Source organism: Palaemon carinicauda, chromosome 8, assembly GCF_036898095.1.
Source record: "Palaemon carinicauda isolate YSFRI2023 chromosome 8, ASM3689809v2, whole genome shotgun sequence".
NCBI lineage: Eukaryota > Metazoa > Arthropoda > Malacostraca > Decapoda > Palaemonidae > Palaemon > Palaemon carinicauda.
The window spans coordinates 74139859-74152613 of NC_090732.1; the positions used below are offsets into that span (position 1 = coordinate 74139859).

Genomic DNA, 12755 nt, shown 5'->3' on the forward strand with positions numbered 1-12755 from the left:
AAAAGGAAAATTCTGCCAATGAATTAAGAAATGATGAAAGCAGTAGTGCAACAGAGAGCAAGCCCAGAGAGGGGACCAAACACTGACCAACTTGGCACAATGCACAGCGTATATGACTGACCAGTACCAGTGTCTCTTTCAGAAGTAACGAAATACCTTGTGAAAGAAAAGGTAGTCTATCCTCTAGGTAAATAATGAGGGAAGGAATTCCAGTTTGTCAATTTCTTAGTAGTTGATACAGGTGAACAGTGATTAGTCCTGCCGCCCTTCCTGGATGCGAGCCATAGCACCAAGGGCATTTAGCTCTCTGAGAATAACCATGGGTCACATGCGATTGGCTATCAGTGCAGCTGAAGGGGAAAGGGTACAGGAACCAAAGCGGCTTGCCCTGATCCACACAGATTTTGGTTGTGGGTGGGATCCTTTCCTCTCCAAATAGATGAGAGATGGCTTGAAAGTATATTTTACCTTCTCTCTCAAGTTGGCTTATCCAACACTGTCCTCGGTGTCTCTCTTCTAAGCAGCTAGTGAGTATTTTGGCTGCAAATTCACAAGACCGGATACAGTAGTATGGGTTGCAATCTTTTTTTTTTTAATTTTTAGACTTCAAGTTGCCACTTTCACTTAATAGCTTGTTCAATTCAGAAAGCAAATAATTATAATATATAATTCTCATAACAAATAGTGTATAGCTACCAACTTTAAAAGATCTATATCTATACAATAAAAATAAACATGTATTATAATAAGTAAAGATGAGCTTATGACATCATACAACCATAATAATATAATTTAAAAAAAAAAATACTCTTCATTAAACAGCTGTTATTTTGTAAAACATTAATAATACTCCCATATGTTTATGGGCCATAAATAAGGATTGGAGATATTCGAGTCCCTCTCAAAAATTTTGTTCCTTTGTGATCCCTGTAAAACAAAAACAAAAATATATATCTTTAGAATAAATAAACATTTAAAATACCTTAAAAATAAAATGCAGATTATACGTCTATGAAATTGGGTTGAACAAAGGAAAACCTATCTTTGGCGAGGTGCTGTGGAGTTTCCAAGGACTTTCCTATTACAGGCTAGAATGGAGAATCGAAAAATACATAGCTACCAACGAAATATTGTCTCCTCTGCTCTAGAGCCAGCTTTTCAACATTCGCAACTTGAATTAAATGTGTAAAAGGGAGACCTAGGAGTCTAGGGCCATTAAAACTAACACAGAACCTTAAATGCTGAATTTTTTTGGCAACGGATGAATGTCATCACCTAAAATAATACTACTTGTGCACTGATTTGTGCCAAGCTACCATTTTCCAAACTCAAAGTGAGAATAAACTATTCTCCTTTCCTACATGAGGCTAGGGAGGAGGGAGAGTCTTGGCGACCACACAGTATCTTTCCCCAAAAGAGGATTTTCCTCCATTAAAAACACATTTTTGGGGGGTTAGTATTCGGTGTGGTCTCCAAGGACTAATCTCCTGCCAAGCTTGATCGATCATTTTGAGGCATATGACAATATTAAAATGCTCCTTCCAAGGTGAGGTTTGTGCTCTCAATGATTTCGAAACATCTCTTGAAGAGATATTACGTTCGAAGAGGCATTTTTTTTCCAAATAAACCCCAGTCTCGTCACAATTGAAGACTTGCTGGGGACTGCAGCCTTCCCTGACAGTTAACTCGTCGAACATCTTAACAAACGCTTCGGCCGCTTTCGTGTCCGACCTTGCAGCCTCCCCAAGACGCACCACCGAATGAACACCTGAGTGTCTCTTAAATTTTTCAAACCACCCACAAGAAGCCTTGAACTCTGGGGGTTCCGGCTTCGATGTTACTTTTCCTGCGTCGGCTTCGGCCTGAGCATGCATGAGATCACCGAAAATGGCGCTGGCTTTCTAGCAGATTATCACTTCGGTGATAGTGTCTCTAGCCATTGCTTTGTCCTTTATCCAGACAAATAGCAGTATCTCCATATACTCATGGAGGTGGCTCCTCTTGCTGGAGAAAACAGTCACGCCCTTAAAAGGTGTTGCTGGTTTGATAGATTCCTTCTGCTTCAGGATTGTTCCTATTGTAGATGGATTTCGGCCATATTTCTTCGAAAGCATACTTAACCGCATGCCGGCCTTATATTTCTTGATTATTTCCATCTTCATCTTCATGGAAAGCATCATACTCTTCTTTCCCTTAACATCAGCGACTTTCTTAGGACCCTTGGCTAATGATGTATTGTAGGATCACACATGATAACAGTACGTACAGTAAAATTGTTACGAAAGCGAAATCACAAACACCAAGTCAATGCGTACAATACCGCTGCAGGAACGAAAAGACATAGGAATGCCAGTGCATAGATGCACAATGGGATACAGTACAGTAGATGTCGACCAATAGGAGAGCAGGATCTCATGGTGGTAACTAGCATCCAAGTAGGGAGAAAACCAATGGGAATGCAGGATGATGGTAGTGCGTTTACAGGCTGGCGGCGCGCGCATTTTAAAATCCGTCTCGGATACGGGTAGGCTCCCGCTCTGTACCGCCTTTCATTGTCCGAAACATTTTTCATGATCCGAGTCATAAAATTCTTCACATCTCCTTTCGTGAGGTGAAAATTTCGTAAGCCGATTCTATCATAGATAGAGGTTTGACTGTATTATACAATAAATTAACAACTGTTAAAGATATGAAAGAGGTTTGTTTATGTGTGATAGAAAAGAAAGCTCTCTACAGAAAGGGTAACTGTAACAAAGTACAATACTGTATATTTCTCATATGTACAGCATTGTACTGTAAGTACTGTGTTATGGTAGTTTGTTATTAGTGCTTATTCTTAAAACTATTCTTAAATTATTCTAAATTGTTTATAATATTTCTTGATGTTATCAAAAGTTTTATATATCAAAATAGGCAGTTAAAAGATTGTTTAAATGACATTTGAAGTACAGTATTCACAAAGTTGCCCTTTTTGCAGGGGTTCTGGTCCCTAATCCCCCCAAATCAAGGGAGGGGGACAGTATATGAAAAATACATGATACGAAAGCCACTCTGGAACGAATTTTGTATCTAGAGGTATTACTAGGTTAAGACACTCAAAAACACAAAATCAAACACATAAAAAGTGAGCTATTGATAATGTGTCTGTCTGGTGATCACCAGGCTGGGGTTTGAGTTCCACTCAAACTCGTTAGTTCCTTAAGCGACTGCAACCTCACCTTCCTTGTGAACTAAAGATAGGGTGTTTAGGGAGTCTATAGGTCTACCTGGTGAGTCATCAGCAGCTGTTGCCTGGCCCTCCCTAGTCCTAGCTTGGGTAGAGAGCTGGCTTGGATGCTGATCATATGTATATATGGTCCCTCTCTAGGCCATTGTCCTGCTAGCTAAGGCAATGTAAATGTCCCTTGCTTCTGCCATTCATGATTAGCTTTTATACAATTGCAAAGAGCAGGAATCAGCATGGCTTCACTCTTAGTGGACCAAGAAAAGTGATGTGATATACTGTGAACGTATTTTTGTTCGTGGGTACCAATTTTCGTTGTTTTATAAAAAAAATGTTGGTTCGTGGATTCATAAATTCGTGGATTCATAAATTCGTGGATTTCCGTTTTGGAACTTTTACCTTTTAGGTTATTAGTTGAACCCCAAATATGATAAAGTGTTCATTTGAAATGCATTGCTTTTATTCATTTATTAAAAATTTTAACAATTAACGCTAACTAAGGGATTACTCATCACTACAAATGGTTATAATGTCGCCGCCGAAAAAAGAAAATTACAGAACTACCCAATTTCTTCTAATATAGCATCCCAAGGTAAAACATTATTCAAAATCTTTTATTGTTACTCAGTGGTAATTAACAGCCTTTAAATAGAGACGAGATAGTTAGTAGGCATATCACTTTCAAACATGTCGTTAACGCAGTGGTTGAAAACTGGCTCTGGCAAGACCAAAGAACCTACTTTATGCATATTAGTAGCTAATACTATTTTTGTTATGTAACGCATTGTTATTTATTGATGAAAATACTAAAATCAATATGAAATAAAAAACAATGTTTTTCATTTTATTTTTATTCAGAAAAAATAAAAATATATGAAAAAATTCAATATATAGGAAAAAAAATTAAAAATAAATAATCTCTGAAAATGACTAAACCTACACACAAAAAAAAAAATTATTATTATAGTGCACATCAAAATCAAACATATTCACAATAACAAATAAAAATAATTAGTAATCCACAATGGTTTAGAAAATATAGGTCACCAACACAAATCGAATGTGTCAAAGTTCAATACCAAAATCTGACCGTGAATAAAAATTTTCGTTGGATTGGTAAATTCGTGGATTCGCCCACCCACGAAGACCATGTAAATTGGTACACCACGGACAAAAATACGTTCACAGTAGTAGGGCAGCTTGCTGAAGACATACTCCGATTAAAGGATGATGGTTTGTATTTGTGTAGGATCAAATATATCATAGGAAAGAATTTGTATCATGCTTTTATTGAATGTAAAAATACTTTGTGCTGAATTTATGTGTCACAAATTATATCTAAAGCTTTCAAAAGGTTTTCTTATTGTTAAAATTATCTATCATTAACTTGAAAAAGAAGTTTACCTTTTTCCCCTTCCTATACGATGGTGGTGTATATTCATCACCGTCGTCTTCATCACTAGATGACATAAATGAATCATCGTCATCATCGAGAGGAAAATGGCTCTTAGGTTTAGAGTATTTCTGAAACAAAAATGAGTAGGAGTAAAATCCAGTCAATGCCCTAGGCAAAACCATGCTTACCATATACAATAAACCAGCCTTTTCAAAATTATTAACATGACAAATTCGTAGATAATTTGTATTTTTCCTAACTATACAAACCTTAGCTATTTATTAGGGGTTATACTTTCGCCGGAGCTGAAATGACGAGCCATTAAAATTTAGGGAGGGTTAACTACCCACATCGCTAGTTAGCGGGGGTAGAGGGGGGTAGCTTGCTACCACTCCTGTTCACACACCTGTGATTTAGTCCCTTTGCTTGGAGGTAGGACTTCAAGAGGGATAGGGATGGCGGGCACGTTTGTATAAATAGCTAAGGTTTGTATAATTAGGAAAAATACAAATTATCTACGAATTTGTCATTTGTTCCGTAACTGGAATACAAACCACGCTATTTATTAGGGGTGACTCACCCATTAGGAAGGATGGACGTCCTTGCTAATTTAGCTTTTGGCTTTGCCCGGGTACTCCTTATCTGGGTATGTTAGTGATCAAAAATAAGGAGTCCCTGCCCTCGCTAAACCTTGCTACGCAAGGTCCACAGCCTACGCAAGCTGTGTGTTGAGACGTGTAGAAGTGTGATTGTCTAGGTAAAGTTATTCCGAGTCTACGTAAGAAAAACCTGATGTAACCAAGACTTCCCAATACCACCTCGCCAGGGTATAGCGACGCAACAGTATTAGCTTAACACTAGGTACACAAGGGAGCATGGTTTACCTACAGTGGTTTGAGTCAGCTTATGCAGAGAACCCAGGATGCTGCTTTCCCCACGAGAGGGTAGGATGAAGAAAAGCATAAGAGCCAGTCAAATCTTTTCACTCACGCAGACTAAAACCGGGTAACAGTGCCCTCAACCTTCTGCTACTTGTCTAATAAGGAGCTTGAGGTATACAACCAACTGTTGTGCAGTCATCACCAGACCGATAGAGATCGTATCGAGTTCCTGTGGATCACGTCTTGCAGGAGAAAGGTTGTGAATGTCACCTGGAGCATTCACACCCTTTCTTGTAAAACCTGCGTCACAGAGTAATCTGCTAAGAAGGACCAGGGGCATAGTTATGCCCCTGACACTGTGAGTCGTCATGTCGAGATGATGTTTCGGTGATCTTCCTCTAGTCTCTCCCAGTGCTGACAAATAGGAGGGACCAGGGCACGCTGTTGCCGCTTTCTTTAGGTAAAGTCTCATACCTTACCCTGGGTACAGTAATGGATGATATGGATCGTTCCTTACCTAGTTGAGACTTGTGTAGGATCCGTCACCTCTGGAGACTGTGTCTGGTGACATACTCAGGGACGAAACTAAACATCGTCTTTCGCCCTTCTCAATAATGGGCGATGTCGAAAGAGAGACCATGAAGTTCCTTGACTCATATGGTTGCTGTCCGAGTGTGTAGGAACTTTGTATTCTTAAATCAGAAAATTTGTTGCCTGGTGAAGTGGAACACAAGGAGGTCCCTTTAGGGATCGAAGATTTGAACCATGTTCTGAGAGGAAGGTCTCAATTCCGACTGGGGAAAGGCAAGTTGTAAGTCCGTATGAGTTAGGAAAAGTCTATCGATGAGAGGGTGTCCCTTTCTTTCAGATTGAAGGTGAAGGATCAAGGTTGAGTGATCATCTTTACCTGTCAAAACTGATTAGGGAGTCTTTTCCTCTTGCATTTACTCGAGGATTCCGCTATTGCTGGAATCGAGGTATCGAGTGGAGAGACACTTTCACATGACGCCAACCACACACAAGATACTGCCTGGTAGACTGTTGGTGAAGAATTCCTCAGATATCTAGACAACCTTTTCGCATAGAGGTATTGGGTAGTTTTCAGGCGTACAATCATAGCAAAGCTATAGCTTGTGGTAGGTGTCGAAGTGGGTTGTCTGTTATGTGGAGAGGGTTCTCTTGGAGGCTCTATCAGGAGCTGCAAAAGGTTTGGAGACTTCTGCATAATGCCATAGCAGAGCTAGGAGACTCCTTGAGAGGTTGACCGATGTTCTAGCCTTGTTGAGTGCCCTTCTCCAGATAAAACAGGGACACGACGTAAACGTCATTGTTGTACCCACCGTTGTTGCCAGGGAGTCTTGGGGTCTAGGGCTGGTGAGCAACAGTAGCCTGAGATTCAGGAGCATTGCAAACTGACTCCCTAGTTGGAGGACCTCGTAAAGTCGGGACTTTGTTGGCTACATGGCGATCCAAAGTCCATTCGGTATACCTTATCTGAGATGCTGTGCACAGATTGTCGGCGAGCACGTTCTTCCAGTCTGGAATGAAGCGGGCTGATAGCGGTACCGAACGGACTTTGGCCCACCTTAGTGTTTTCACTATTAGATGGGAAGAGGCTACAAGCCAGTTCCTACTTGCTTGTCGATGTGAGTCTCTATGTGGTGTGTGGTGTGTCCTCCATCACATCACTGAGTGGTCTGTTAGAAACCGATGAGATTGCTGAAGGACCAGAAAGTTGGCCTTCATCTGTTAAGAGGTTTAAGTGAAGGTACTTTTGGGCTCTGTACAGAGGGCTGAGGTCGTGTGGTGCAGCCTTCTTTTTCTGACTCGAGTCTCCTGGAATGGAAGTCGTTCTTGTTTCGAGAAGGTTTTTGTGGAGATTGGTGTTTAGAAACATTCCCAGATACTCCAGTCTCCTGGGAGGGAAGTAGGGAAGATTTCCATAGGTTTACCCTGATCATTGAATCTTGGTAAAAAGACTTCAGAAGTTCCAGTGTTAATGCAAGGTTGCCACTGAGTCTGCTAAGGTCAGTCAGTCCTCCCGAGAGAGCGGAGACAGAAGCTAATCCTGTGAGACCAGGATGTGTGTAGTGAAAAGACCAAAACACAGTGCCTTGAACTGGTGTTTCTTGTTTGTCTAGTCTGAATCTTCCAACCTTCTTAGATGGATGGTTTGGACCTGTGAGTAAGTGTCCTTTAGGTCCAGTGTGCAAATGAAGACCTGAGGTCTTAGCCCTTGATCGAACTCCAACATGGTGTGGACATCGACCCAAAGGGACAGCTCCTTGGTGATCCTTTTGCATGGAAGATTGTCGACGCGATTCCCAGTGTAAGAATTCTTCTCTGAGAGAGAATTTCTTTAAAAGGAAGGCCACGCTTAGCCTTAACACGCATCCTGATGGGATTGATGCTATTCCTTAGAATAAAATCAATCTGGTGAATGTTATTCAATGGTTAACCGTTGGGTATCGTGGTTACTGTGCAGTTGGAGAGTGCTCGCAAGTAGTTCCCTGTTGTTAAACGTTTACCGATCACTTTAGTGTGATGGCAAACAGCCAGTAACGAGAAGTATGTTGTATAACTTCTGATCTAGGAACTACAGGAAGCGGTTGAATAGTAAGTTCGAGTCACGAACTGCTGGAAAATAAGCGATGACCGATGAATCGGTGGTCTGTGAGCTGATAGTGAGTTCGAGATCAGCAAGCTGATTATGGTCCCACCAGGTTAGTCAGAGATCAGCAAGCTGAAGATGAGCTTGTCAGAGATTAGCGAGCTGAGTTCAATGATCGAAGAAAGATGAGCTGCCCATCGGTGATCTAATGATCAGCAAGCTGATAACTGGTTATTTACTAGCAATCGGTGATTGGAAATGCTACAAATTGAAGATCGTTAGTCATTGGAGGGACTAGAGGTCAAAGATCAGCATTGAGTTAGCAATTGGCGATCTGGTGATCGGCGACCTAGCGATCAGTAAACTGTGAACTAGCCATCAGCAAACAGTGATCTAGAGATCAGTCTGTTGATGCTTTCCTGTTTGCTGGTGGTGGTCTGTCAAGGAAAAAAGAAACTTCAGAAGAGACAGGGACCAAGGATTCTCCGTTTCGATTCCCTTGTTGGATGGAATCTTCGGGATCTTGAATCCTTCTATGGAGCCTTATTCCCCTTTTCCCGGTGGCAATGTTTATGTGTTTGCGGGGAGGAATGGGACAATGGTGACCTGTCCAAAATGTTTTATTCCTTTTTACTGACAATTGCGCGAGTGTGTAGGTGAGTCTAGAGCGATGACACACAGGATGATGCTGGTGCTTAATATCTTCCTGGAGAGCAGGCAAGCGCTGGTTCTTAGGTAAGAGCTGGTGCATTGGATCTGCGAGCCTTGACTCTTTGGCAAGAGCTGGCGCATGGATCCAGGACTGTAACTGCGCTGGAGGGCGCAGGAAAGTGAGGAAGAGCGGTGGTGTGCAATAAGGCACTGTGCAGTTTTGTGCATTCTCCCTAGAATGCACCGAAGCGTGTTACTGGTTGCGAAAGAGTGGAAGTATTGGTGCGTACGTGAGAGTACTTCGTGGAGACTTGGCGCGTGCGTGCGGAAGACCATCGGAGTCCGCATGTAGAAGACCGTCGGCGCGCGCGGAAGGCTGTGTGCACGCAGTCAAGATTATTAGAGCGAGCATGCGCAAAGGCCATCGGCACAGCGCGTGAGGCCGTCGGTGCGCGTGCGCAGTAGACTGTTGGCGCACATGCAGGATACCATCAGCGCCCGCGCGCAGAAGAAAGTCGGCACGCAGGAGACCATAGGCGCCCGCGCAGTGAAAGAAAGTCGGCACGCATGGGCGAAACTGTTGCCACGCGCGTGTGCAAGACTATTGGCGTGCGCGCAAGAGTATTGGCGCTTGTGCGCTTGGAAAATCATCGGCTCGCATGCGGGAGACCAGCGGCTTCCGTGCGCAGAAGATCGTCGGCGCACGCAAGAGCATTGGCGCTAGCGCGCGTGGAAAATCATCGGCGGGCGCGCAGGAGATCATCGGCGCCTGCACGCGGAAGATCGTCGGCGCGCGCGCACATACAAGACTGTTGGCAAGCGCTTGTAAGACTACTGCTGCACGCAGAAGACTATTGGCGCGCGCGGGGCAGACCATCGGTACCCGAGCGCGGAAGATCGTCGGCGCTCGCGTGTGTAAGAATGTCGGCAAGCGCGCGCGGGAGACCATCGGTACCCGCGCGCAGAAGATTGTCGGCGCTTGCGCGCGTAAGAATGTGGGCTAGCGCTCGCGCGGGAGACCATCCGTACCGGCGGACGGAAGATCGTCGGCGCTCGCGTGCGTATATAAGAGCGCACGCGCGAGACCATTGGTACCTGCGTGCGGAAGATTATCGGCGCTCGCGCGCGTAAGAATGTCTGCGAGCGCGCGCGTAGGAATGTCTGCGAGCGCGCGCGTAGGAATGTCTGCGAGCGCACGCGTAGGAATGTCTGCGAGCGCGCGCGTAAGAATGTCTGCGAGCGCGCGCGCTGGAGACCACCTATACCCGCGCGAGGAAGATCGTCGGCGCTCACGCGCGTAAGAATGTCGGCGAGCACGTGCGCGAAAGTAGCGCTAGTAGGTTGGCAGGTCAGCTGATAGGATGACCAGTGGCAGGACGATCAGGAACTGGGATGTGCCCTTTAAAAAAAGGCGAGCATCCACCGATGGGGACCGTAAGCAAGTCTGCGTTAGAGTCCAGGACCGAAGTCCTTTGCAGTGCAAGGTTGTGCTGGTAGATCGGTAAGTCAGCTGGCAGGACGATCAGGAACTGGGATGTGCCCTTTGTAAGGGTGAGCATCCTTCGATGGGGACCGTAAAATGTCCGTGTTAGAGTCCAGAACCGAAGTCCAAAGGACTACGTTGCAGCACAAGGTTGCGCTGGTAGATCGGTAGATCAGCTGGCAGGACGATCAGGCTGCACTGGAAGGTCTGCTTGATTCTCCAAAGAGGTGTCTCTATGAGAGGCCTCTCCCGCGAACGAGAGAGGTGAATACTTCGTAGAAGAGACTTGAAGAGACTTGAAGACACCCGTGATGACGCCCCTTAGGGCGGGTGGATCAGCAAGCTGACCTTAGCAGTAGCGATCCTCCAAAGAGGAGTCTCTATGATTGGCCTCTCTCGCGAACGAGAGAGGTGAACACTTCGTAGAAGAGACTTGCCAAGACCGCGCCCCGCCCCTGAAGGAAGAGAAACTAAGCAAGGGGGGAGAGAAGTCTGGCCAAAGGGCAGCAACAGCAGTCGGAGATGACGGATTTATTAAGATATGGGAAGTTCTCCCTCTGAATGGAGAAACAACCTCACACCTGGGGAGGAAACCTCCCTCGGAAGGAAGTTGTCCAACCCCTGGAGGCGAACCTCCTTTAGTGTTCTAAGATGATCTGAAGTGCTGGCCATGTTGTCACAGGAGTACTTCTAAGAGAAGGAATGACGCCCATGACGACGTCCTCCAAGGGACGGCAGTGACAGCAGATTCCCCACGCATGAACAGAACAGCTCTGCTTCGTTGGCACTCTTTATTCGAACGAAGAAAAACTGCATAGTTAACTGGGAAAATAAAACTAATTATTTTACAGAAATTCCCTAGGGAGGAACTCCGAAGAGGAACCCCGAGGGAACAACATAAAATAAGAATTAAGTATTGCGCCCTTCCTTCCCCAGACGACATCCACGGGAGAATGGGGGGGGGGGAGCGGAGTAACTGTAATAAAAACAGAATTATAGTTATTCAAATCAGCTAAGAATATTCACTTATAGTGAGAACCACTGATCCTCCGAAGGGAAGTGTTCCCCACGGAGAAAGCTGAAAAGTTAAAATACAATTAGATTTTCACTAAAAATAATTGAGACAAACAAACGGAAGAGAAAACTAACCCGCGCACGGAAGAGGAGCTTCCCCAATAGTACGATGTTGTATTAAAGGTGAACGACCTCGAGAAGAGAGAGACCGTAGTCAATCTTTGAAAGGCCACATTCGCTTCGCTCAGAATCCAAGTTTCCCGTAGGAAATGAGGAAAAGGCAAAGACAATAGTTGAATGAAGAGGGTCCAGGCGATGGCGATTCCCCTGCGGTGGCCGAGTTAATGGAAATATGCCAATGGGAAGACCGATGGACCAAAGAGGGAGAGGTCGTTCCCCACGAAGTGGAACTGTGCTGGCCTTGCTACTACGCAAGTGTCGTTGTCGTATATGTATCACACACACAGCACAAATACTGAAAAGGAAACTTACCACATTTCTAGACACATATATACATACATAAACATGAAGACTGTTTATATATACTGTATATACAAGTATAAGAAAAAGTAAGTTAAAGACAAAAATTAATGGCAGTCCAAAATAGGCAAGGAGGGAGAGAAGAAACAACCGCTCTCTCTCCGAGCCAAAAGTAAAGTAACTAAATCACAGGTGTGTGAATGGGAGTGGTAGCAAGCTACCCCCCCCCCCCTACCCCCGCTAACTAGCGGTGTGGGTAGTTAACCCTTGCTAAATCTTAATGGCTCGTCATTTCAGCTCTGCCGAAAGTATAATCCCTAATAAATAGCGTGGTTTGTATTCCAGTTACGGAACAAATAAAATTTATAATTAAAAAGAATACCAATGTTATTTAAGGTCATTACTGTGAGAAATATGAAAAAAAATAGAATTACAGAGACTTACCTTGAAGTATATTACAAAAAACTTCCAAACCCAAAATTACAATAATTTTAGTAATTTTATCAGATATAAAATAGGCCTATTGGTGAACTGAACATATTGTAACCTATATTCATCTAAAATCAATATCTAGTTTGTCAGTGTTAGCAACTAAATTGGGTGATACTAAATTGGGTGATACAGTGTTTCAATTGTGCAGCTCCACTAGTGAAGTACTTTATTGAAGGTGCTGACCTTAACAATAAGAATTCCCAGAACATGTATGGTACTAGGTTTTCCAAAAGACTGGGAAACACATTTTTGACAGTAAAAATTGAAAATAGAACCTCTGTCATACTACAAGCCTTGTAGCAGTCTACTGATAAATTTGCTCTCTGCTTCTTTTGTTGAAAGTAGGAGGAATCCAATGAATTTCTTCTTCTTAATGAGTTGGTTATAAGAGGATCTTAGGGATGCAGTGGCTTTGAGTGACATGGGTACTGACAACTAAGTATCAGGGCAAGGTCCTACCACTAAGCCATTAGTATTAAGTTTGTAACTCTTAGACGAGTATAGACGACAGAATGCGTTTAACA

The 12755-nt window shown here is 43.7% G+C and overlaps 1 protein-coding gene across 1 annotated transcript in view; it reads right to left on the reverse strand.

The window, feature by feature from the left end:
- Nucleotides 1-752: 752 nt before the first annotated feature.
- The window catches only part of LOC137645297 (uncharacterized), a 28420-nt gene continuing 16417 nt past the window's right edge, over nucleotides 753-12755 (reverse strand). Inside the window, exons 5-6 of the mRNA XM_068378114.1 lie at nucleotides 4628-4747; nucleotides 753-927 (exon numbers count right to left, since the gene is read on the reverse strand). Of these exons, the coding sequence (XP_068234215.1) occupies nucleotides 841-927; nucleotides 4628-4747 (207 nt within the window). The 3' untranslated portion in view covers nucleotides 753-840. The remainder of the gene's footprint in view (nucleotides 928-4627; nucleotides 4748-12755) is intronic.